Below are 25,169 nucleotides of genomic sequence, written 5' to 3'. Positions count from 1 at the left end.
AATCTACAAACTGACGCGTTTTAATTCTGTGATCCATTATAATAAAAATAATTTTACAATCTAACGTACTTCATCAAGTCATACACATTAATTTATGAATTTATTTTTATATAATTATTTTATGACTAAAATAATTTTTTTGGCAAATATCATTTTTTTAGATAAATATTTTAATTATAAAGAAATTAGACAAAAATAATTTTATAGATTGATATGATTTAATATAATTTATCAAATTATTAAATTATTTTTATTATAAAATAGATTATATGAAAATAATTAGATTGGCATCGAAACCCCGGTTCCAGCAGCCAGCACTCCTCGTTTTTTTTACGCAATTAAGGAAGACCGCAGGGTGTGGGATAAGATGGGGGTAATATGGGAAGAAGGAAAGGAGCGTGCTCTGTTTTTTGACCGTCGTACTTTATTTTCTATCTCATCATTTTATTATATTTTAACCAATGACTCTGATTCATCGTTATAATCTGATTCATCATTATAATCATCATCATCATAATCTAATCAAAATCCATCGTTACCTTTTCGCCGCTGTTGCAGAGATTGTCTCTCTCTCTCTCTCTCTCTCTCAGATGCACTGTGAGTCTTTCTTCCTCTTTTCTTTCTCGCCACTGACACAAAAGTCTATTATTAGTTCTTCTTTCTTCTTATATCATGGTATCCTCCTTCTCCTTTTGCCTCCCCGATTTCGAGAACTCCCTCCCTCGTTTTTCAACTATTCCTCTCTCCCTCCCTGCTTTCTACCTGATCCGACGGCCATCATCGCCTTCTTCTCCAATCTCACGTCTGGGGTCGGGGATTCCTCACCAGCTTTTCTACGTAAGTAACGCCCCCCACCCACCCCCTCTCGCTTTTTTCTGCTCACTTTTTTCTCTGTAACATTCTCCTTTCCTCCCCCTTTCTTCTTAATCATTTTTCCTTTATCTCTCCCTGTCTCTCAATTCTTATTATATATAGATATATGTATACATATATATATATATAGATGTATATACAAACCCACTTGTGTACGTATGTATCTTTATCGTATTAAAAACCGTGCTTTCCTAGTTCCGAGCCTTCATTTCCGAGTCTGTATTCGTATTTGCTATATATATATATATATTTATTTATAAATGTATATTTAAATGCTTTTAATTGTGTTTTCATTTGCTTTTTCTTATTACTATGCAAATCATTCATCAGGATTGATTTTAAATAAATTTGTTTTTTTTTTGTCAATTTTTTTAGGACAATCTTTGAGATGTGTATTTTGCTTTATTGTTTTCCTTTTGAATTTATAATGCTTGTCTCAGATCAAATGCAATGGTTAGATTCTTTGATTTATATGATATTCAAATCTCGGCATTATTGATGGGGATCACACAATTTTCTTTTTATTAGAGTTGTAAAGCGCCTCACGTTCATGTTCTTGATGGGGATCTGCGTGGGGTATACCAGAGATAGCGAAGCACTTCAAAACCGTTGCTTTCTTATCCGAGTTTATAAAACTTTAAACAGTGTTTTTACTTGATTATATTAAAATACTATTCTGAGCACGTCCATTCAGTCTGTTAAAATTTATGTTTTTGTTGTTAATTAATTAACAGCTCGGCTCTTTTTTTTTTTTTTTTTCCTCATTTTCTAAAGAATGATATTTTTCATATTGACTCACATGATATTGTCATGGGTTAATCTTAGTATAATGAAATAAGTTGTAATTCTCTTTTATTCAATGATTTCTGTAGCGTAATTAGTTTATGGTTAATACTGATATATTAAGTTTACAAATTTTACTGTTCTGATATTGATTAATTTGACTTTTGAACCGTAATCCCAAAATGTTTAAGCTGGAGTAAATATGTGGTCTACTTGGAGGTTTGAGTTATACGTTTAATTCCACCTTTAATCAAGTTTTAATGAAGATGGTTGAAATGTTCTATGATCTGAAGGTGGCTACTAGAAGTTAATAATTTACTGTCCATTTCGATTGGTAATTCAAAAATTCCGCCAAATTAACTTACCCTAAAATTTGGATCAGATAGGGTCTAAATTGATATCTTTAGCGAAACGTGGATTGGTTGTTGTTGTCATTAATATTATTATTTATCCCGGAGGGAATTTATTTCTCTTGCTATCTTAATTTGTGGTGCAAATCGTCTAAGTAGAGTTTGGATCCTTCTTTTTTGTTTTTTGTTTTTGAAATATTTTACTGGCCTTAGATAGTAGTTTAATTGTAGAATATAAAATCACTTTAATTCCAAGTTTTTAAAATAATAGGGGACGTGGATCGTAAATCATCTGGACTTTATGTACGTAATTAGGTTTTGCTCATGGAGATATTTTATAACTACGAGATTTTAGTAGTTGAATGGTATCGTGATATCTTTGGAAGCTCATGTATGGAGATTACCTTTTTATGTAGGGTTATCTGGGTTAGTTTCCTGAGTCCAGATAATTTCTATTTTATTTTCTTAAAATGTCACAGAAGTTATCAGCCTTACATGCATTCCTTGAGAGAAAAAAAAAAAAAAAAAAAAAATGAAAGTAGGTAGATCAAGATTAGTTAATGTGTTATAGCTAGGTTTCTTTTTTCGTTTAGAAAGGGGTAGGTACGTAGATCAATGACATGAGAAGTTGTTTGGATAAAATTTTTATGAGGTGGTTTTTTTTTTTTTTCCTTTTAAAAAATTTTGTAAAGAGTTTTGCTACTCATCATTCTTAAATGCACACCACATATTATATATATTTTAAATTTTTTTAAGTTTTTATTTTTATTTTTTAGTTTTATTCTTCCTAAATTAATTGAGTTCTTTTACTCATCATCTATTCACAATAAGTTTGGTAAGAGAAAAAAATAAAAAATAAAAAAATTATGTGTAATGTGTGGTGTGATGATGATGAATAAAATTTTTCATACAAATTTTTTGGCGTCCAAAAGATGTTTAGATTAAATTAAAGAAATTTTTAAAAAAGAATCTAGAAATTTGTGGAAACATAAGATCATACCATATGCATCCATCCCTTTCAGTATCGCGGGAATTGATCGGTGTCTCCCGGGTAATGATGAAATGGATTTTCAATTATAATAGGGCCACGGAATTAAGCTGTTGACCAACTTGATTGTATGGCTTTTGCTGTTTTCAGATCTATATGAACTATTCAATTTCAAAATTTTTTGCTATCATTGTCTTTAATGGCTCCTTTTGTGATGGATTTATACACAAAATTATATATATATATATATATATGACTATTGACGTTGGGTAAATATTCTTAGTCATTTACTTCATAGTATAAAGCTTAATATTAAAGTTTTATATATGATTTACCTTAATTTTTTGTTAATGTTCTTGTAATTTTAGATTTTTATGAATTTCTGCAATGCATGCATGGTGTTCATCATGAGATTCTTCTCGGATTCATGTTAGGATCATTTATATATGTAAGGAACTACAGGCGAGCAATTTGATCTTGTGACCTTATTGAAAGGCTTTTGCATGCTCGAAGTTGGCCAGTTGCCTTTCATTTAAAATTCCGGTATAGTCTAGTTTAATGACATATAAGATTTTCTGATATGTACCTCTTGTTTTATTGCTGAGTGATATATTCAGTATATATCTGCCATCCACTCTCATGGCAGTAATGGGACATTCAATATTGCATGGTGAACTACTGGCCTTTCTCATGGCTTTGCTTCTTGTTTTCATTTATTTTTATTTTTCACTTTTGGGTTTGGACATTCAACCACATACTATGGCAACACTCTTCTATAGATATCGATTCTTTCATTTTAATCTGGTTTGGTGTTGATCAGGCTGACTTATATACAAACAATATCGATTTTATGGTTCAGTGATATATATGCGTGTGTGTGTGGTTTCTTGAATAACCTGTGTGTATCCATGATATAAATATCTCATTATTCTAGAGTAGTTGTAGCCTATGTGCTCACATACATGTACTGACATTATATATATTAGATTTATATTAGCTTTTATCGTCTCTTTTTTTTTTTTTTTTAAATTTTTTTTTTTTTTTTTTATCAAGGAGTACTACTGGCAAGTTTGAAATTTATTAATTTCTTGCCTCGAATACCCGCCTTATATATTTTCTTTTCTTTTTTATGATTTGTGGGCAGTAAGTAAGTTGCATCTGTACGTTGAACATATATGGAGCCTAATGGGCATAGGAGATCAGTAAGGAGAAAGGATCATCATACACAGGAAAATGGCGGTGTCAGTCCAATGAGTGTTGGTGAAGAATTTGATCCATGGACTGCATGGGCATACAAACCTCGTACTGTGTCCTTGCTACTTATTGGTGCCTGTTTTCTTATGTGAGTGCTCCACTCAACAAGGGTTTCTCGTCTATATATATAATGTTCTGACTCATTCTCCAAAGTATCGATTAATCATAATTTTGAAGTTGATTCAGTGGTTCAACAATTATATATATTCCCTTTTTATGATATTTTCCCACCTGGATACAATCTTTTCTGATAAAGCCTGTGGTATATGCTGGTTTTTGTGGATCCCTTTATATTGTGAGCCTCATCTTTGCACTATTACTGTTAGTAGCCAGTACCAGATAGATTTTACAGTGATAGATCGATCTTGCTGCTCTGATTGTCGTAGCTTATCTAATCATGAGTTTCATTTACACTGGGAGATGCATCAAATGCTGGTTGGTGTCTCTAATATTTCAGAAAACATGTTTTTTTCCTCGTTAGAAGAGAAAGTTTTGGCTTTTTATTCTCTGTTTCGGCTTGTCTAATGCAATATTTCTAGCCGAAATAAGCCTTCGATCTCCTCTCCCTTCAATTTAATATATTTACCAGTGAATGAGATAGACTTGAGCATCCTTAGTATTACAAATTGGACTCTTTATCGCTAGCTCCATATATACTTTTGACAAGGAGAGAAGCAAAGAAGGATCTCTAGACCCTCGTTTGTGAGCTTTTGCATCCATCTTAATGGATTTATTTTTTAGAGGAGTTTGTGTTTTGATTAAGCGGTTTTTGTGCTTTCTTCTTCTACGTCTTTCGCCTGCATGTGGGTTCTAATAAAACAGCAGAGATCAGAATGGTTCTCGGTCTAATTTTCCTACAAGCGGAGGGGTTGGTATTCATTAAAAAGTAGCATGCCTTGGGGTGTGCTAGCTTTTTTGTTGCTGCTGCACTTTCAACACACAATGCAGTAGTGTTTGTATCATATGTAACATCTTCGTTGTGGATCTTTTATTGGATGCAATTTAACTGTTATTGTTTCTTTTTGTTTGAATGCTTGTTTGATGTACAAACAGTTGGGCAAGCGGAGCCCTTGATCCTGAAGGTGGTGCACTTGGTGATCTTGTTACGTCTGTGAAAAGGTTTGTGTTCATGTACGTATTTCTTAATTTAGGGAAGTCTATATAAAATTTTCTTTCTTTTGCAATTAAGATTTCCTAATGGTTTGTACTTTGTAGGGGTGTATGGGCTATGATTGCAGTTTTTCTTGCTTACTGCTTGCTACAGGCTCCTTCTACGTAAGTTCAGACTACTTCGATCTGATATCTTGTAATTTATTAATGAACCTGTCACATGACAGTCAGAATCCTTATTACAGGGTCCTAATAAGGCCACATCCTGCACTTTGGCGCCTAGTACATGGAATGGCTGTTGTGTACCTTGTCGCCCTCACATTTTTGCTTTTTCAGGTTGATTTCTTTTCTGAACCAAGCTTTTCTTATAGTTTGTGTAAAACGAACCTGATTTTCCCATGTGCGTATACATGTTACGAGGTCAAATTATGGGGGCATTCTTGATGCAAACTCATCTCATATGTACTGTTTTTTGTCGGTGTTAGAAAATTTTTCTCCGTAAAAAATACCTCGCTCTTGATGATCAATTGAATAAACTGATGCGTGTCTTAAACAGACTTCGGTTTTGCCTACTCAATTTTCAGTTTTTTTTTTTCTTTTTTTCCTTCTCCCTCAGTCAATTTCCTTCATTTTCTATGGCTGTATTCTCTGGAACTCCTGTGAGTGGCCACTGATGTTAAATCTTCACCTTCTCATTTTCCAGAAGCGTGATGATTCTCGGCAATTTATGAAGTTTCTCCATCCTGATCTCGGTGTTGGTAATCCACGGCTTTGCCACTTTTAATTTTGATAGTCATTAGGAGGATTTGCTCATCATTGGATTTGTGGTGTATTGTGATATTTCCAAAGTATTTAACAAATCTTTTTTGGCTGTTTTAGTAACTCTAATTTGATTTGCATGACTTCATGCAGAACTTCCAGAAAGATCATATGGTGCTGACTGCCGCATATATTTACCTGAGAATGCCACAAGCAGGTTTAAAAATGTTTATGTATGATTTCTTCTTTCACTGTATCTTCAGTCTAGTTGATTCCCCTAAATCTTTTTTAGCTGTTCTTGTACATCAGTATAATATCACGGTGCTGCAGGATTCTGATTTCTTTTTTCTTGACCTGTATTAGGAAACACTTTTCGATGAATTTGTGCTAGCTCATATTATTGGATGGTGGGGTAAAGCTATATTGATTCGTAATCAGCCCCTTCTGTGGGTGTTATCAATAGGATTTGAGATGATGGAGGTTTGTTCCTTTATCTATGCATTTATGTGCCGGAAGTTTAATCATCCTTGTATGCTCAAGCTGGCTATTTGATTATAGTCTTATTTTTATGTTGGAATTTTCAGTTTACATTCCGCCACATGTTGCCAAATTTCAACGAGTGCTGGTGGGACAGTATAATTCTTGACGTTTTGATCTGCAATTGGTTTGGTGAGATTCTCAACCATTTTTTCTACCCTGGTTTATTATCGCTTCGGTTTGTGTACCTTTAATATATCTTTGATGATGTGATTTTAAGTCATTTTGTCTTACATACTTGCCTATAGTTTTTCTTATTTATAAACTAGTTTTCCATTTATGAACATATGAATTTTTGCGATGTCACGATGCCCCTAAATAGCTATGAAAACAGCAGGGTCAAGCCACTTCTAGATCGATCTTTTTGCTATCTTGGATGTATGGTTCCGTAAAGGAGCTAGTAAAAAGTATAAATGTTAATTAGTTCTTCGAGAATTTGAGACCATGATTATGAACCTTATACTATGTTGTATATCAACTCTGTGAAACTCTTTCTGCTCTATGTTCCTTCAGTGTTTTTCCCTTCCAACCCATTTCTAGTTGAGCTTACCTTCTGAAATTCTGACTATAAAATTTGAATATATCCCTCATATCACATTTACTTCTAATTTTGCACTTAGTTTTTCATGGCTTTCATTGTTACCTAAATTACCTATTACTTGGATCAACAATGCTATAAAGCGGAGCACAAGCCATGATATTATCTAGATTGATGCAGCAAGTCTTTCATTTTTTACAACTTAAATTTCCTTTTACGAAAATCTTTTATATCTAGATTGGAATTTTTCGGAAATAACTCCATTATGACAAGTTCTGTTTGGTTTACCTACTGCAGGCATCTGGGCAGGGATGCATACCGTCAGGTACTTCGATGGAAAAACATACAACTGGGTTGGCCTAAGCCGTCAGCCTAATATAATTGAAAAAGTATATTTAAGAACTATATTTCATCTTACTTCCCTTGTTTGCATACTCATTATAATACATCATTATTGCGTGGTTGTATCTAAATTTCTGGAGAAATTAAACTGATTCTGATGCTTGATATTACGCATTAGATTGATGGGACAAAGATTGTGTATAGGTTGATCTTGTGGTGGGTAATTGCAATGCCAACGATTCGTGAATACAATTCTGGAGAGATTAAACTGATTCTGATGCTTCATATTACACATTAGATCTTCCATGTTCTTTCTCAGTGTATAGTCTTGTTTTCTACTAGTTTTGTTTATAGACGTGTGTCTTTCACTTTTTTTTCAGTTCAAGCGAACATTAGGACAGTTTACCCCAGCACAGTGGGACAAAGATGAGTGGCACCCTCTGCTTGGTCCATGGCGGTTCATTCAAGTTCTCACTCTTTGCGTTGTGTTTTTGACTGTGGAGTTGAACACATTCTTTTTGAAGTTTTGTCTTTGGATTCCTCCGCGGAACCCGGTGATTGTGTATAGGTTGATCTTGTGGTGGGTAATTGCAATACCAACGATTCGTGAATACAATTCGTATCTTCAAGACCGGTACAGACACTCTCTCCGCCCCCAGCATATTCACATGAAAAAAATGCTATATTTTCAAAGAATATATTTACTAAGAAAGAATTTTCATTTAATCCTGCTTAATTACTATGTTATTTTTCCAGAAAACCGGTGAAAAAAGTTGGAGCATTTTGTTGGCTCTCACTTGCTATCTGCATTGTAGAGCTTCTCATTTGCATCAAGTTTGGTCATGGTATGTCAGTCTAGATCAATCATCTTGAAGCATTTATAAATTTTTGGCTGTTTATTGATTTTAATTACCTTTTTCTCGACTTCTTCCAGGATTATATCCTAATCCAATGCCTTCATGGTTGGCCATTTTCTGGATGTCTGTTGGAGGGGCCCTCCTCATGTTCCTCCTTGTTTGGTCTTGGCAACTGCATCAGAGTCTAGGTAGGAAGAGGCGATGATATTGCTATTGAGATACATTATTCTTTGACTGCTTCCTTTCTTTGAGGATATGCATCCATTGCTGTAAATATCCAACACCTTCACAACTGTAAATGCCATTCTCTTAGGTTAGTGGATCACTTGTTTGAGAAGAGAGAGTTTTTTCTTACATTATAGGTACTGGGAAATGCTTCTAATCCAAGGCTCCTGAGTTACTAGTGTGCTGCTGTAACAAACTCTTTTTTTTTTGTGTGTGTATGTGGAGCCTTTATGGACATCCCAAGTTTTCGTGTTGTAGTTCAGTTTTTGTGTCATTTGCAATTGAATGATTTTTTTGTGACATCTGCAAATGGATTAACTTTTTAATCATGCAGAGCATTTTTGTCATCTGCAATTGGATAATGTAGCAAAAAGTGAACGGGTCTAGGCTCCTGTCATCTAATCGAGGGATTATTCTCTTAGCAGACCCTAATCCTTTTCATTTCTTTAAGAAATTAGGTACCATAAGTGAAATGAAAGGAACTAAACAGAATAATGTGAGCAGCTTAGCCTGGAAGAAGAAGGAGAGGAGAGGAGAGGAGAGCTGGCTGGATTCCCCTTCCAATCCTCCCATTTATATAAGTTTTTCTTCTTGATGACGTTATAAATTTTGAGTCAGATGGATTGGATTCTATGTTAAGGAAGCTCGTTGAAGGAAAATGGTCCGATTTGAATGTATGTGAAGAGATAAATTATAAAATGAAAGCTTCTAAACTAACGTGATATAATGTGATACATCAGATTTACATTACAGTAAAAAAGATCTTTACAATCTGACATAACACTTCAAATTAAGTAGGTTTATAAAGTTGATTTTGTATTTTTTTTTTTCAAATAATGTTATCAAAGGGGATGCACCTAAGACGGTTCTCGTTTGTTTTTCTTTACAATAATCACCACACAACTTAAATCACTTATTTCACTCAGCTCGATCTGTGATTTTAAGTACTCTGGTGGCACCCTTGAATTACTCTGCATCAAACTTCGGGCACGATTATTAGGATCTTCATTCAGCTTCCCCCAAAGCATATTCATGCATAGAAAGAAATCTCTGGGACACTTCGAATCTGCACACTACCTGATAAGCTCTTTTTGAGCTGAAATATCTGAATTTATGTTCACAGGGGATAAGTTTCTTAAACCCTTTCAATTGCCTAGTTTATTTTACTAGGTGGAGAAAGGCATGGTACTGGACATCTTTCTCTTCCATGTGGTTCTTCCTCTGACAATCTCTTCACTTCCTCTCTCACCTTGAGTTTGCAGAAGGTGTGTATATCTTAGTGGTGCCTTTTCGTAGGAGCCCAGAAGTCCACCACCTTCAAGAATTTCTGATGCAAGAGAAAACCCATTGAGCAGACTAATATCATTGTTTTGTTTCAATCCATCTTTCAGAATTCCATCTTCGTCTGGATGGCAAAGTGACTGAACTATGTCTGAACTCCTACACTCCCTTCTATATTCTAGTATGATACTGGATAGTTGGCGAGACCCCAAAATCTCATCAGGGATGGTCTGTGGATAAAGAAATGAAATAACTCAAAAAGAGTTAAGAAATGGGTAAAAAATGATAGGCCAAAGATTGACAGCAGATTGGTGCTTTACCTCAAGCATCCATCTTACGTACTTCACATTGTTTACATGTTGGTTCATATCCAAATCGCTTCTCTTGGGCTACCAATTGGAAAAATTGCAATAGTCAGCGTATGCTTCTTTTTTAGCTGGAATGAGTAGAATGAGGCACTGAAGCTGTGTTGTCTTTTACCTTCAAATTGGAGTTCATATATCTTGCTTTACTGTCCAACTTAATGATTTTCTCGGGGGAATCTTCCGTGATTGCTTGGTTCTCTATGAACCAGGGTGAAATCTCATCCCTCACCTCTTCTGGCATTTTGGAGAGGCGCCTTGTTTGCTGGTTCATCATCACCCAGGTGCTGTTTCATGTTTTTAAGGTAAGCATATGTGGGAGAGGAGCAGACTCCAATTAGTCACTCTTGGGATTAAGGCATTACCTGGTGGCACGTGCAAAAACATGGCCTGTGGCTTGACTTTGGATTAGCCAATCTCGCCGCATTCCGTTTTTCCCTGATGCTCCAACCCATGTGTCAATCTCCATTACCTCTCCCCTGTATGCAGAGAAGTGGCCGTGACTAAGCCTACTTTAAAAGTGGTTCCTTACTGCACTCACAACTGAGTTCAGTTTAGACTTAAACCCCTTCTAATATCCAAACACCCAACTCTCAAATTACTAAATTCAACTCAACTCAAAACTTCTTTATACGTGAGATCCACAACCTTTTTCAACTTAACATCTATTTATATGTGGAACCCATAACCTTTTTCTACTTCCCATAAATACATTTAAATTCATCTTAACATCCAAGCACATGTAAACTTATATTAGGTGGGTCCCATAAAACTCACTCCATCATCTCGATTCACTATTATTTATAGAGAACTTAACTCAGTTCAACATCCAAAAGCAGCCTTACGATCAAGTTGAGTGAATATCAGTCACTTGCACAACTGTTCTATGAGTAGAAGTCTATAAGCAAGTTATCATCTTAAAGAAGTGCACAACTTTTAACTGGCTTTCTAACTTGGGAGATCAGGTTTTATTGGTTATGGCAGTTATAACTTAAAGAGATTATTATATTGATTGCTTTACTATTTCTCCGGCTGCAAAACCTTGGAAGTGGAGTAAACATATACATCATAAAGAAAAGAAAAACGGTTTGGTGCTTCCAATGGATGGAGGGCAAATGGAGTTGAATATGGAGAGAAATCCTATGAACGGCCTTTTCCTAATTTGGACTGATTTTCTGTCTTAGCTCAGGACAACTTATCTTATTTTTTTATTTAAAGTCCAACGAAGACGTCTTTATCAGAAAGCTCTAAGCTTGTTGAGGGCCACGAGGCGGGTGAGAAATACATAGTTGGAACTATTTGAATGTTTAGGCCATCAAAACATGAGGAGGAAGATGACGGGGCTAACCAGATTGGGTAGTGATCGACTTGAACCTGCATCCTTGAGACAACCCATATGAGATTATTCCTTACCATTCCATGTGTGGCACCAAAACCATTGCTCAGAAGACCAGACATCCATACATGATTCAATGCTGTTTCCTGCATGAAAACGAAATAATTCGAAGAAGACAATCTTAATGTATAAAGCTCTTTATTTATGAGCTTCTTCTACATTTTCATGCACATGTTTTTTTTCACCTGAAGAAGATTCAGGATGCTCTCAAGAGTTGCAGTTTTGTCAGGACCAACTTCATAGGACCTAATGACAACAGTCTGCCTGTAGCCAACACCTCCTTGACTGATGAGCCCTTGACGATGGGGATCCACCAACTGCTTCCTCGTCGGAATATTTTGGCGAACCTCTTCTTTTGGGATGTAGCCATTTTCCGGGATCGAAGTGATTGAATTGAACGTGTTAGCCACACCAGCCGTTTGGTTCAGTATATCAGCCTTATTAGAGGACCTACTTGATGTACTAATAATTCTGAGATTAGTCAGCTTTTGCTTATTTTGATCATGATTATCTCTATTCGAAGAACATCTAATAGAATAGGAAGCTGAATATGATGAGAAAAGAGCCATTGCTTCCTGATATACAAAGGAGAAGATTGGAACGGAGAAAAGGAAATAAAATGGTTTTATAGTTAGAGGGGGCGGATCTGCCAAAGGAAGAGATGCAAGCAGAGGGGGAAATTTGAGGGAAATTTGTCATAAAGCTGAATGCATGGAATAGGGTATTGTGTTTGTTGGAGGGAGGAGTTTTTTATGCCAAAAAGATTTAGCTAAGAAATCTTAGGAGTGATCGACAGCCAAAGTTAGAAAGAAGGGCTTAGTGTTTTATTTGACACGTTCTTGCAGTGTGAAATGGACGAGGGGAGGGAATGGTAGTGGTTTTCTATTGCAGTGTAAGATCCTGATGCTACTTCCTAAAAACCAACATTCTGCTGCTTGTATTTTCCTAGAACCTGGCTTGGACTTTTCCTACGGGCCAACCAAACAAACAACCGAAAAATGGAATGCTTTTTTGACTAAGCTAGAGAAGTTAGGACATCTTCCTTTTGAATTATCGACTATTTTCTAATGATACATCCAAGCAATGGATTTTTGTATTCAGTACCCTAATTTGATATGTTTATGTCAATTTACATCATCTCCTCTCAGACTTTTGGTGTTAAGGTGATGAAAGTACGTCACCTGACTTCTCCCACCATTAGCAATGATATTTTTTTTGCTCTCTTTCTCTGAATTTGCTATTTATTTTACTTAAATAATATAAATATCCTCTGCCACCATCAGCAATGATACCATGCTTCCTGTCCATTTCAGCAATTTAAAAAAGACAAAAATAAATGATTATCATTAAGAACTTCACATGCATCAGATCGAGTTGCTGGTGCATATGTATAGCGTTCTGTGGAATAACATATCAGGCATTGGTTTCTTGAATCTGAGCTTATATTCTGAGTCATAATATATCTCCCTCCACATCTATATATGCATGAATGTGGCTTTGTCATGTCATGTTGGCTTTCTTATGCAGAGTTGCATACATTTAGTTTTACAGGATATTTTCAGCTTATAGTTGGATGGTAAGCATCTTGGTTATCTAAGTTGCTCGGAATTGAGCACGGGGTATTCATCCGCTATAAATGAGATTATTCATAAATTTCAGGTACCATCCTCATACCTCAAATACAATCTAGGGACTGACGAATCTAAAAATTAGGCATGAAAAGACAGACAGGTAAAGCCAGAGGTATGCACTAAAGTATTAAAAAAAAGAATTAGAATCTTGGAGACATAGGAATTATGAAGACAACCAAAGCACTTTCTTAGCTTTTAGTCTTTTTTTTTTTTTTTTTAATTTGGGTGATGGGGACTGAATAACACTTAGTTTGAACTCAACAAGTCAATTTGATACCGTAACCTAATATGTGCCGATAGTTTTCAGGCATGAAGTAGAAACATAGTTATCCACGGTTTCGTGGTTTGGAATTATGCACTCGAATTTTTCATCGTCAAGATTGTTGAGAAGTCTCACACGGCTTGAAACAAACTCATCCTGGTTTTTATAAGGAGTTATCACACTCCTCCTATAAGCCCTTTATTGGGAGAAATGTGTCTGTATATGGTATCAAAGCAGATTAACCTATGACCGATGATGGGCTCCTACGACCTACCCACAATGATGGTACCGGAAATACCGGCCCACACGTGAGAAGGCGTGTTGAGAAGTCTCACATGGCTTAAGAACAAACTCATCCTGATCTTTATAAGGAGTTATCACACTCCTCCTATAAGTCCTTTTATGGGGAGAAATGTGTCTCTATAAAGATATCCTCAGACTCACAAATTCCTAATTCATGAACTCTTTGTTCCTTGGTCAGAACCGTGTGTTTTCCTTTAGCATGCATTGGCTCCTCACCTATGTCTGGATTACACTCTATCCCACAAAACTGTCACTTTTTTTTCATCATTATGATTATCAAACTATCAAAAATATCATCTTATCCTCATGACAGTCCACCCTTTGTAGTTTTTCTCGTCCTTTTCAACCATTAAAATCGTGTTACTCGGCAATCTTTTTTTGTTTTATATGTGCCATCAACGGTAAAAGAATAACATTCTTAATTTCGTCTATTTTAAGAGCTCATGTGGTAGCTTAATAAACATGTACATCTTAACTTATATTTCAAGTTGGGGACTAGATGTCAACTTTGATACTTAGGATCCGAGTAATGTTGCTAAAAGAATGGTAATTTCAAGGCTAGTGTGAACTTCTCATTTGAAAGAAACGATGAAATATGTGATTGATCATTTTCATTTTCTATGTTGGGTCATTTTACACTCTTTAAGGGTCGGCTACCCAAAATAAAATAGGTATTATATGGAGCATATACTCCATATTGTTGCGAAAAGCCGATGACAATAAAGTAAAAGTAAACAAGAAATAATCAAACAATCAATCACATGACACAAATTTACGTGGTTTGGTAATGTGCCTACGTCCACGGAACTGTAGAGGATTTTATTATATTAAAGAATCACAAGATACACTTTTGGGACAATTTTTCACTGTTCAAAAACAGCCATACTGTACAAAATAAACATATTTACATGGCGGAAATCCTAATTTCTACTTTTCTGCGATATTTGCTTGAGCGGAGTGTCAAGCGCACATTGAGTGAACTCTCTATCTCGTTTTCACTCGAGCACCGAGTCGAGCGACTTTCGAGCGAACTCTCTACCTGAACTTCGCTCGGGCCCACTATCGAGCAAGACTCGAGCAAATTTTCTGTCTGATCTTCGCTCAAGCTGAAAGTTGAGCGAACGTCGAATGAACTTTCTGTTTTGGTGCTTCTTGAGTCAAAAACAATGCCAAAAATTTTTTCATTGAAGATCCACTCAAAAACCATAACGAATCATTGTCGGATTGGATCATCAAGTCGGGACGCCACAACAATAAACCAGGCTTCACAAACCCTACACATATATGGATGGAAAAAATCCAAACCAACTCCTCATGTGAAGCAAAAGGTAGAGCAGCAATCCTAGATTGCAAGCTGACAGAAAAAACAGGTTTTGATCAACTCCAGATTGAAGGAGACTCCAAGTAAGTGCACCAAGTATTGAAGACAATGGTGAAGACTGAAGAGAACAGATGGAGATTGAGAGACTGGATAGAAGACATCAAGGGACATTTGCATAACCACGTGGAATGGAGCTTTAATTAGTTGGATCCTCAGAGTTACTAATCAACAAGCACACTTGCTAGCAAAATAAGCTGCTGATACGAATACTTTTGGGTTCTTTATGGGTAATATTATCCCAAACTTATACGTAAAATGGGAGGAAGTTTTCGACCCCCCATAGTTGTGCGTTCGTAATCTTGGTTCTTCAATAGAAGTATCTTATTCAGCAAGTAAAGACTACACAAAAGAAAACGTATGGTTGTAGATTCCTCAATTCACCACTTTCCACTGCATGATCTATATTACTCTTGATGGAAAACCCAACTACGACTTGCTTTTTCTAAATGTAGCATTTTTTTATGACTAATTGTAAAAAGAAAAATTCTAGGGTCACCGATATTTGGGTCCCGATAATTTTTTTTTTTTTTTACTTAGTGATTAAAAAAGTATTTTTTAGTGATGTTGAAATTTTTTCTTTTTAAAAAAAATTAAGAATATAAAAAAATGAATGAAAAAATAATCACAAAAAAAAAAAAAAAAAATTGTTCTTTCTCGGGACCGGTCTCGTGCTACATCCTCGGAGCATTGCTCTTGTAAAAAAATTAGTGTAGACTCTTAAAATTCTAAATATTTTTATATTTATTAATATGACCCTTTTGAACTAACAAATAACTTTTGTCTTAATTCATGACGTAGCTTAACAAGAGCAACATGAAAATTATATAAGTTATAGATGTTGAGCATCTATACTGCATTTAGATGACATAGGAAGATGAACATGGAAACTAAAACCTTGCCTAATGCCGATTTTAGAGGCCGCCCTAGTCTTTTACAAAAACCAAAAACATCAAGTTTTGCCTCCTCCCGGGCTTCTCTGCCAGCTTGGGTTGAAGGAAGGCTGTTCCTCTCAAGTCTCTCCTAATGTCCTTTAGAATCTAAACCAAGTTCATGTAGGGTACAAAGTTGCTGGGTTGTACTGATTTGGGGTATTCCACCAAAAAACTGAAGAAACAAAAACAAAAAGAAGACAATTAGACAAAGATGAAAAAGAGATTGTAAGCTCATTAAAACAAATGATGTGTCCTTACAACTTTAGAGTATGAAACTTTAGCTCCACCAAAATTTTCTGCTGATTTATGTCATTATCTATTGGAAGTCTCCAGCAAATATCCTCTCCCTTGCCTTGCTGGCCTGCAATATCAAGAATCCAATGGAGCTTTAACAAGAATTGAAGACTACAACGGTTTTTAAAACAATCCCAAATTCTCCTCTTTTCCTCCAAGCATCTTGGCAACAAACCAGAACAAAAGGGACTCTTGGACTAGACTTGGATCAAAAGCATAACAGGATAAGAAGTGGAGGACAGACCTGTTTTTCCCAGTTTGTGCAACTTGTTATAATAGAGAGCAGAACTGTCTGGACAAAAGAACCGGTTTGTATAAAAATCCAAAGCTCCCTTCCTCTGAACTGTACCCAGAAACCTAGAAATGCAGAAACTGGAAGTCCACAAAGATAGAATGCCCCCAGGTTGACACAAGCCCCTATATGCTGCCACCCAGATCCTCTAGCAATACCTGAGTCAAACAAACTCTTTATTGAACAGCGCAAAACTTGAATTCTTATTTGAAGTTAATGACAAAAAAGAGAGATTTTCAACCTGAGAGTACCCCTCGTAAGCTGTCCGGAATAATTGACAGAGAAATTAGGGGAGCCATGGCTGTTACATAGTCTACAATTTCCCTGTTATTGCAAAAATTGTAACCCAAAAAAGGGCGGCTGGCAAGAATGGTTGTGCTTACTATACTTGTCTCTATGACTGCAAGAAACAACGCAGCAAAGAGAGCAACACGAGCAGCTTCTGGGTTCCCCGCTCCTAATTCATTTGAAATTCTAGTACTAAACCAAAAACAAGAGAAAAATTTTTAGAGAGGTGCACTTTCAGTCTTTCAACTACAATAGACACCCGTAGTATTCATATATAAATAAATATCTTATGCGTGATTGATCAAACCTTGCTGCAGCACCAAGTCCATATGGTATCGCATACAGTGTTGATATGGTTGCGAGACTGCATGTCCAGAGAAGTTGATAATAAGGATCAATATTCCGGTGTTGAAGAGTGGGATTAGAATCATCAGATTGTTAAGAGGAACAGATATTATTGGTGCGTAAATATTATAAATTCTTAGAAGATCCAAAGTGCTCTTTATCTAAAATACTACTAGAAAACTTACCATACAGAAAGCAAAGAAGTTTCAAGCTGTGGATTTGGTAGAAGTCCAGAAAGTAACATAAAAAGCCCAAAAGACCACCACTCAAGGCTGCAATACATAAAAGAATAATGGAATTTTGCACAGAATATACAAGCTCTTCTTTCAACTGAAGCAAGTGAATAAGTTTACCAAAACATTGCTGCAGAAGGGACGGCAAAGTGAAAGAACTCCCCAATTCCTTGGAACAGCTCCATAGAAATTGGAACGCGAGTGTTTGCGCAGGCAGGAGAGTAATTCATGTATAATCCGAGTAAAATCACATTTAACCAATATGAAATGCCAATAGCTAAGGCTGCTCCAAGGTTTCCCAGTCCAGACTTGAACACTAAAGCCCAACATAGGGCTATGTGAAAAGCAAGAGTAGCACCAGAGCAGATAAGCATTGGCATGGCCAGACTCTGTGCCTGAAAGAATCTAAGGAGTGGTTGAAGCGTCGCGTATCCAAAGAGTGCAGGAACAAGCCAAATTGTGAATTTTCCAGCTTCATGGGAAATTTGAGGGTCTTGGCCTATCAAGATTAGTAACTTTCCAATGTGGGTCCATAACAAAGTCAGAGGAAGACAAACTAGGATCATAGAAAATATAGCAGTGTAAGTTTGAACTCCAAGTTCTCGATATTGCTCAGCTCCATAGGCTTGCCCACATAAAGTTTCAAGTGCACTTGCCATTCCTGACTGTCCGAGAATACAAAGTATAGATCAGTTCAAACTTCACTCATATAACTAGATCCCAAAATTCAATTTGAATGCTTCTTTAGAACCACTGCAGTTTGACATAGTTTGCTGAAAGACAGTTTGGTGAACCACCAGAATTCAGTTGAGCAGTAGTGCTCACTGCTCAATTTGTATGTCCTCCTCCATATACAATAACAAAAGGAAGGGTCAAGTTGTCGATTCTAATCTCTACAGGCGTATCTCTCTTTGCAATGATAAAGTAGAGAGAAAAGTGCATGCCACCTTAGCAAAATGTTGTACATTGTCAAGCTTCGTGAAACAGATTTTCGAAAGTCTACAGAAAAGTTACTGATAATTGTGAGAATGTTCTTCAGTGCTATTATCATGACTTTGAAAGTCATGTTCGGTAGCATTACCAAACCAAAACGACGAGTAGTAGGTTTCTGAGTTAAGCCTTGTTTGATTTCTATTGTAAATATGCAAACCAAATGGGGAAAAAAACAGCTTGGTGAACCGAGAAGAATTAGGAGTACTGTATCGTAAGAATAGGCTACAATTTGCATCTTACATACGATACTGACGCCCTAATACTATTGAAAAGGCATGCATTTATTGGTCACTCTTAATGATTGGAAGTGAAAAGTATTTACGTACGCTTTTCACGTCTGCTTTCTTCTTTTGAAAGATGAAAGCATCTTAAACAATTTAGGGGGGGAAAGAAAGATAAATACAATCTAAGAAATGAGAGACATGCCAAAAATAAATTATAGATAGATAATGACATCAAAGGCTTACAAGAAGACTGAAGCCGGTGACCCCAGAAACAAAGATGGCAATTGCAGTGCTATATAGGGCAAGTTCATCACCCAGAAGGCCCACCATCACCATTGAAATGACCTGCAACAGGGACTGTGATAGAGTCACAGCCACCATAGGACCTGCCAAGAAACCCAACCTCTTGAGCTCCTCAATAAGAGCACCCCATGTTAAAGGTAGAGTTTCTGATCTTTTATCTTGATCTCTTCCTTTTTGTAGCAGCCTCTCTTCCAAGTCCTTCTCTACGCCTCCCATTGAAGTCTGTACTGGTCTTAGCCTCTGATCACTCGCTCAACTTTGGAATCTCAGGAAAGAGAAGAGTGCTGTAAAGGAGCTTTTTTTGGTTTTTTCGACTTATATGCTGAGGATTTTACTTCATTAATTAGTAGGCCAGCAAAGGGTCACCCATTGAAGTTTGGCAAATCGACAAGTTATCAGACTACACGGTAATAAAATAAATATAGTTTCCTCTTCTTTACTTGCTCTACTTGAATATACTAATAATTTCACATTTTATTCAATTTCTTAATAACTTATAAATCCTTCCATTTACAAACACAAAAGCCATCACCACTCACCAATTGGAGTTTGCTCAAATTACGGATAGTTTGATTTAAGGAGATAAACCAAGCAAGTCTATAGCCAACAAAAGTAAAATAGTTTTGTGAATAGTAATGAATTAGTACGAGAATATATGAGAACAGTTGTGTTCCTAATCAAGCCCAAAACTTACGAGCTCTATTTTTCAACTATTTATGGGCTGTAACAATCATAATATGGTATTTGTAAGCATCTCAACCTTTCCTCTCTTGAGTTTTGCCATGTACAAGCAAGTTTGCTTACCAATCTGTTTATTAATGTTGTTGCATTCATATTCTAAATTCAAATTAGCATTGTTTTCAATAAAATCTACTTTTTGACCAATCATATTGAATGGGTGCGCGTATTAATGCACATAATCATTTACAATTAGATTTTTCCTTCCTTTTATACCATTCACATTGTCACTACAGTACATTGATGTAAATATAGCATAATGTTATTATGTCTCCTAATTTATATCATTCACTTTATCCCTTGTGATATCATGTGGCTTATTAAAAAAACCTTAAAAATATAGATTCAAAACAAAATGGCACCCAAAAATACAAAAAAAAGAAAGACTAAAATCCTAAATTTCTTCCACCCATTTCATGTTTGTGTTCTTAAATTTTTTTAATAAGCAACATAACCCAATATTGTAGTGGCATATCAAGAAAATAAAGTGACTCCTAAATAGGATGCATAATAAATTTATATATATATATATATGTAAATGTATATACATATAATTATAGTGTGTGTACTTTTAAGCATCCGTGCATATTAAAGACGGAAAAGTCTTGTTGCAAGCAAATTCCCATAGTAAACCGCGCACTAATGTTAAATGTAAGGTATTCATTTAATGAAATAATGCGAATTGAAGATAAAAATAATTTTCGTGAAATAGAAGACCTTATTCTTCTTTCAAAAAAAAAATCTTTTATTTTTTTTTATTATAAAAAAAATTATGTGAATATTGATATGCAATTTCGTATGCTAAACTGGTAACTAACAAGTCCATTCAAGAGAGCCGATTGCATGTACATCCAAAGGAATTCCTTTGACTCCGAGGCTCCACAACTCAAGCCCAAAATAGCCTTGATTGGCAGCCTCATCACTTGTCTCATTACATGTTTATAATTCAAAAGACGCCCGCCAACTTCCTTATTTAAGCACATTTAATGACAAGAAGATAGGCGGGTTGCTATTGGACGTCAAATCATATATATTTTTTATAAGTCATTAATTGTACTAATCTAAAACATTAAATTATATTATGCTGTCTATATATTATAATTTCTATTAATATAAGCAATGGGTAACAATCATATTACCCATCATGCTTCCTCTATAGCATCATCCCACAAATTTTAAATAAAGATCGGTAATTTCAATTTTATTAATTTAATGAGAAATAGAGTCATTCGGTCTAAATGCTACATGGAAATCATAAACCTGATGAAGGAACGGGAAGAATTACCGTTTGAATCGAGAGATGAGATGAGATGGTTTGTGAATAATAGTAAGATTTGAGTTGAAATTTGTGAATAGTAGTAAGATGAGTCAATCCAAACCGGCTCTTAGGATATAGAAGATCATAATATTACTGATTTGGCAGATTTGGATTCCTATATATCACTCATGTGGTACTTCATTATACCATAGGACTTGGGGTCTTCCACCAAAAAATTAAAGAAATAAAAACAGAAAGAAGACAGATGAAAAAGAGATAGAAAGCTCATTAGTATTAATAATGTTTCTCCTTGCAACTTTTAAGGGTATGAAACTTTAGCTCACAAAAATTCTCTTCAGATTTATCTCATTATCTATTGGATGTCTCTACCAGCAAATATCCTCTCCCTTGCCTTGCTAGCCTGCAATATCAAAAACCCAATAGAGCTTTAAGTTGCGATTGACTATTATTAAAATGGGGTTCACAGTTCAAATGTCTTCAGTTAATTGACAAGAATATAAAGGAACAGATCCTACCAACAGATGGAAGAAAGTGTAAAAATTTTGTATTTAATAAGCATTTAGAAACTATAAAGGTTTTCAAAACAATCCAAAACTTTCTACTATTTCCCCCAAGTATCTTGGCAACAGAGCAGAACAAATAGCAATCTTGGACTAGACTAGGATCAAAAGCAAGATAAAAAGTGGAGAACAGACCTGTTTTTCCCAGTTAGTGCAACTTGTTACTGTAAAGAGCAGAAGTGTCTGAACAAAAGAACCGGTTTGTATTCCAATCCAAAGGCCCCTTCCTCTCAACTGTACCCAGAAACCAAGAACTGCAGCAACTGGAATTCCACAAAGATAGAATGCCCCCAGGTTGATATAAGCCCCTATGTGCTGCCACCCAGATCCTCTAGCAACACCTGAGTTAACAACTCTTGATCAACAGTGTAAAACATATATTCTCAGTAGAAGTTAAATAACAAAAAAGAGAGATTTCCAACCTGAGAGTACCCCTTGTATGCTGTCCAGTATAATTGACAGAGAAATTAAAGGAGCCATGGTTGTTACATAGTCTACAACTTCCTTCACATTGCTAAAAGTGTAACCGAAAACATGTCGGCTGGCAAGAATGGTTGTGCTTACTATACTTGTCTCTATGATTGCAAGAAACAACACAGCAAAGAGAGCAACACGAGCAGCTTGTGGGTTCCCTGCTCCTAATTCATTTGAAACTCTAGTACTAAACCAAAAACAAGAAAAAAAATATTATTTGTGAAATTTAAACTACAATAGACACCTATAACATGCATTAATAAATCGCTTATGTGTCATTGATCAAACCTTGCCGCAGCACCAAGTCCATATGGTATTGCATACAGAGTCGAGATGGTTGTGAGACTATCCAGAGAAGTTGACAATAATGATCATTTCCAAGCATTGAAGCGAGGGTTTATGAGGAATAGGTATTAGTTGCGCATAAGATTAGAAATTCTCAGAAAATCAAAAGTGCTTTTGATCTGAAATACTGCAAGAAAACTCACCATACTGAAAGCACAGAAGCTTCAAGCTGTGGATTTGGTAGAAGTCCAGAAAGTAATATAAGAAGCTCAAAAGACCACCACTCAAGGCTGCAATTACAAAATGAATATATACATCAGACAAGAATAGTATATTACAACAGGACATACAAGCTCTTCTTTCAACTGAAGACAAATAAAAGATTTACCAAATCATTACTGCAGAAGGGATTGCAAAGTGAAAGAACTCCCCAATTCCTTGTAACAGCTCCATAGAAATTGGAATGCGAGTTTTGGCACAGGCAGGTGAGTACTTCATGTATAATCCGAGCAAAATCACATTTAACCAATATGAAATGCCAATAGCTAATGCTGCTCCAAGGTTTCCCAGACCAGACTTGAATACTAAAGCCCAACATAGGGGTATGTGAAAAGAAAGAGTAACACAAGAGCAGATAAGCATTGGCATGACCAGACTCTGTGTCTGAAAGTATCTAACCAGTGGTTGAAGTGTCGCATATCCAAAGAGTGCAGGAACAAGCCAAACTGTAAATTTACCAGCTTCATGTGAAATTAGAGGGTCTTGGCCAATCAAGATGAGTAGCTTTCCAATGTTGATCCATATAAAAGACACAGGAATACAGACTAATATCATAGAAAATATAGCACTGTAAGTTTGAACTCCGAGTTTTCGATATTGCTTAGCTCCATAAGCTTGCCCACATAAGGTTTCCAGGGCACTTGCCATTCCTAACTGTCCATGGCACACAAAGTACAAATACACTTAGTTATATGATATGGATAAGTTCAACCTCTATTATTATAAATAGGTCCCAAAATTTAATTTGAATTCTTCTTTAGAACATTTTACTTGCTCGTATTGTCTACGAGCTCTGATTTAATAAAACCCATATATATTGGTAGCAATTCAAAGTAACTGTCATTGTTAAATTTCATCCATCCTAAGCAAATGTTTTTCAACATGCACTAGCATTCATAAAGGTAAGCCATATCACAATTCAAGTAATATTATGGAACTGTATCAGCATATTGCTAGTTCCGTCCCTCCATGTATATGATCAACCTAATAAACTAGGCGGTTACTCCTAAAAGATTATTAGGAAAAAAGCAGTGCTTTTGAACAATGTCTCAGTTGTATTAACTGATGACTCATCTTAAGCAGACTGAACCTTATTACCTTACCTCATCGCCTCTGAATCCTTCCTTCAAGGATCATGCTCATGAGTACCAAACAATTTGTTCAAGAACAAAAGAAAGGAGTACTGAAGGACAAGTTATTTTCTTAGAGAATGTGCAGAGTTTTCCAGTAGTATATTTTTCCTGAGAGATGCTATAAAGAGCACATGATTTCCTCATGCAATAATTATTTCAGAGCTTTATAAGAATTAGTAAGCTCTTTAGTGGCCGACAGGCTTCCCTTTGTGTTTAAGTTTTTATGTGTTTTCTGGAACATTTTTATAATATCTTTTTCTAGTTTTGTGAACTTTTTCCTTTTAAGACCGTCCGAATATTTTGTAAGGTGGCAAATCCAGTTAAATTACCACAGTAATTGAGCGTTATCTGCTCAAAGACAGCTTGTTACACCGAGAAGAATTAGGAGTGTACACAAAGTAGGCTACATACATCTTATGAAACTGACACCCTACTATTGAAAAGTCATGCATCTATCCGTGACTCCCAATACACCAAATTTCTACGCAACCAAGGCAAAAATAATTGCAATAGAAAAGTTTTTTCTTGTCCTCTTGTTTCTTTTTGGAAAGGTAAGATTAGAATCTATAACAAAATTTTCAACAAAACGAAGATTGAACAACAATCTAAGATATGTACATGATCAAGACAGAAAACAAATTAAGAAAAAAGAATAGATGATAAGAAAGGCTTACAAGAAGACTGAAGCCGGTGACCCCAGAAAGAGAGATGGCTATAGCGGTGCTAGAGAGAGCAAGTTCACCCAGATGACCCACCATCATCATTGAAATCACCTGCAACAGGTACTGTGATAGGGTCACCGACACCATAGGACCTGCCAAGAAACCCAGCCTTTTGAGCTCCTCTTTGAGCACACCCCATGTTAGAGGTGAAGCCTCTGATCTTTTCTCTTCTCTTCCTTTTTGTAATAAACTCTCTTCCATCATGTCCTTCTCTATGTCTCCCATGGAAGTCGCCGCTCTTAGCCCCGCGCTCAACTTTGGGATCTCAGAAAGAGAGAGCTGTGAAGAGGTTTATTCTGAACTTAATTTAGGTACTTCACGGGATGCATACATACAATATATATATATACATACATACAATACACACACACACACACACACACACACACACACATATATATATATAATAGAGTTATTCTATATGTGTGTGTAATATGTATGCTGAAGATTGATACAGTACTGGTGGGCCAGAAAGGGGTCAACTTTTGAAGTTTGGAAAATCATAAGCTTATCGATGTACAAACTACACGGTGATATAATATATTGATCATAGAATATATTGA

At 35.8% G+C, this 25,169-nt stretch overlaps 4 protein-coding genes across 7 annotated transcripts; 1 reads left to right on the top strand and 3 right to left on the bottom strand.

Annotated features, from left to right (window-relative positions):
* The first annotated feature begins 491 nt into the window (after window positions 1-491).
* On the top strand, window positions 492-8,918 carry LOC121257889 (CDP-diacylglycerol--serine O-phosphatidyltransferase 1). 4 transcript variants are annotated; one of them, XM_041159150.1, is made up of 14 exons: window positions 504-837; window positions 3,429-3,537; window positions 4,139-4,336; window positions 5,302-5,367; window positions 5,464-5,523; window positions 5,604-5,694; window positions 6,062-6,116; window positions 6,271-6,350; window positions 6,481-6,597; window positions 6,702-6,786; window positions 7,490-7,581; window positions 7,915-8,168; window positions 8,291-8,379; window positions 8,469-8,918. In XM_041159150.1, exons 3-14 carry the CDS (start codon window positions 4,170-4,172, stop codon window positions 8,594-8,596), a joined length of 1,284 nt encoding a protein of 427 aa, XP_041015084.1. In that variant the 5' UTR covers window positions 504-837; window positions 3,429-3,537; window positions 4,139-4,169; the 3' UTR covers window positions 8,597-8,918. The 4 variants fall into 4 exon arrangements, with proteins under 4 accessions (XP_041015086.1, XP_041015084.1, XP_041015087.1 ...); XM_041159152.1 differs by lacking the exon at window positions 3,429-3,537 and having other exon boundaries at window positions 492-597; XM_041159153.1 differs by lacking the exon at window positions 3,429-3,537 and having other exon boundaries at window positions 505-837.
* Window positions 8,919-9,782: 864 nt separating this feature from the next.
* Window positions 9,783-12,224, bottom strand: LOC121257861 (palmitoyl-acyl carrier protein thioesterase, chloroplastic-like). Its single transcript, XM_041159111.1, has 6 exons — window positions 11,841-12,224; window positions 11,608-11,741; window positions 10,625-10,738; window positions 10,378-10,546; window positions 10,218-10,286; window positions 9,783-10,127 (listed from the first exon to the last, which is right to left on the bottom strand). Exons 1-6 carry the CDS (start codon window positions 12,222-12,224, stop codon window positions 9,783-9,785), a joined length of 1,215 nt encoding a protein of 404 aa, XP_041015045.1.
* A 3,897-nt stretch (window positions 12,225-16,121) lies between these two features.
* Window positions 16,122-19,352, bottom strand: LOC121258141 (protein DETOXIFICATION 12-like). The gene is made up of 8 exons (XM_041159514.1): window positions 19,077-19,352; window positions 17,737-18,281; window positions 17,569-17,655; window positions 17,346-17,402; window positions 16,992-17,230; window positions 16,703-16,908; window positions 16,423-16,525; window positions 16,122-16,336 (listed from the first exon to the last, which is right to left on the bottom strand). Exons 1-7 carry the CDS (start codon window positions 19,350-19,352, stop codon window positions 16,481-16,483), a joined length of 1,455 nt encoding a protein of 484 aa, XP_041015448.1. The 3' UTR covers window positions 16,122-16,336; window positions 16,423-16,480.
* A 2,044-nt stretch (window positions 19,353-21,396) lies between these two features.
* Window positions 21,397-24,948, bottom strand: LOC121257053 (protein DETOXIFICATION 12-like). The gene is given in 8 exon segments (XM_041157922.1): window positions 21,397-21,512; window positions 21,515-21,553; window positions 21,849-22,054; window positions 22,136-22,374; window positions 22,476-22,532; window positions 22,676-22,762; window positions 22,861-23,405; window positions 24,559-24,948. Coding segments are annotated over 8 exon segments (1,491 nt in total). The 5' UTR covers window positions 24,832-24,948; the 3' UTR covers window positions 21,397-21,467.
* Between the last annotated feature and the right edge of the window lie 221 nt (window positions 24,949-25,169).

This window comes from Juglans microcarpa x Juglans regia, chromosome 3S, assembly GCF_004785595.1.
Source record: "Juglans microcarpa x Juglans regia isolate MS1-56 chromosome 3S, Jm3101_v1.0, whole genome shotgun sequence".
In the NCBI taxonomy this organism is placed as follows: domain Eukaryota; kingdom Viridiplantae; phylum Streptophyta; class Magnoliopsida; order Fagales; family Juglandaceae; genus Juglans; species Juglans microcarpa x Juglans regia.
Note: the sequence above shows the minus strand (reverse complement) of the source record. Positions and strands in the feature narration are given on the sequence as shown.

What these genes read in the sequence shown, in the direction of transcription:
- LOC121257889 (XM_041159152.1), top strand. Translation starts at nt 4,170, where the DNA reads ATGGAGCCTAATGGGCATAGGAGATCAGTAAGGAGAAAGGATCATCAT. An exon ending in TTTGATCTGCAATTGGTTTG is followed by an intron (nt 6,787 to 7,489) that starts GTGAGATTCTCA and finishes TACCTACTGCAG; the next exon opens with GCATCTGGGCAGGGATGCAT. An exon ending in TTGCATCAAGTTTGGTCATG is followed by an intron (nt 8,380 to 8,468) that starts GTATGTCAGTCT and finishes GACTTCTTCCAG; the next exon opens with GATTATATCCTAATCCAATG.
- LOC121257861 (XM_041159111.1), bottom strand. Translation starts at nt 12,224, where the DNA reads ATGGCTCTTTTCTCATCATATTCAGCTTCCTATTCTATTAGATGTTCT. An exon ending in GTCGATCACTACCCAATCTG is followed by an intron (nt 10,739 to 11,607) that starts GTTAGCCCCGTC and finishes CTCTGCATACAG; the next exon opens with GGGAGAGGTAATGGAGATTG. An exon ending in ATATGAACTCCAATTTGAAG is followed by an intron (nt 10,287 to 10,377) that starts GTAAAAGACAAC and finishes TCCAATTGGTAG; the next exon opens with CCCAAGAGAAGCGATTTGGA.
- LOC121258141 (XM_041159514.1), bottom strand. Translation starts at nt 19,352, where the DNA reads ATGGGAGGCGTAGAGAAGGACTTGGAAGAGAGGCTGCTACAAAAAGGA. An exon ending in TCACCGGCTTCAGTCTTCTT is followed by an intron (nt 18,282 to 19,076) that starts GTAAGCCTTTGA and finishes ATTCTCGGACAG; the next exon opens with TCAGGAATGGCAAGTGCACT. An exon ending in GCACAAACTGGGAAAAACAG is followed by an intron (nt 16,526 to 16,702) that starts GTCTGTCCTCCA and finishes TTGATATTGCAG; the next exon opens with GCCAGCAAGGCAAGGGAGAG.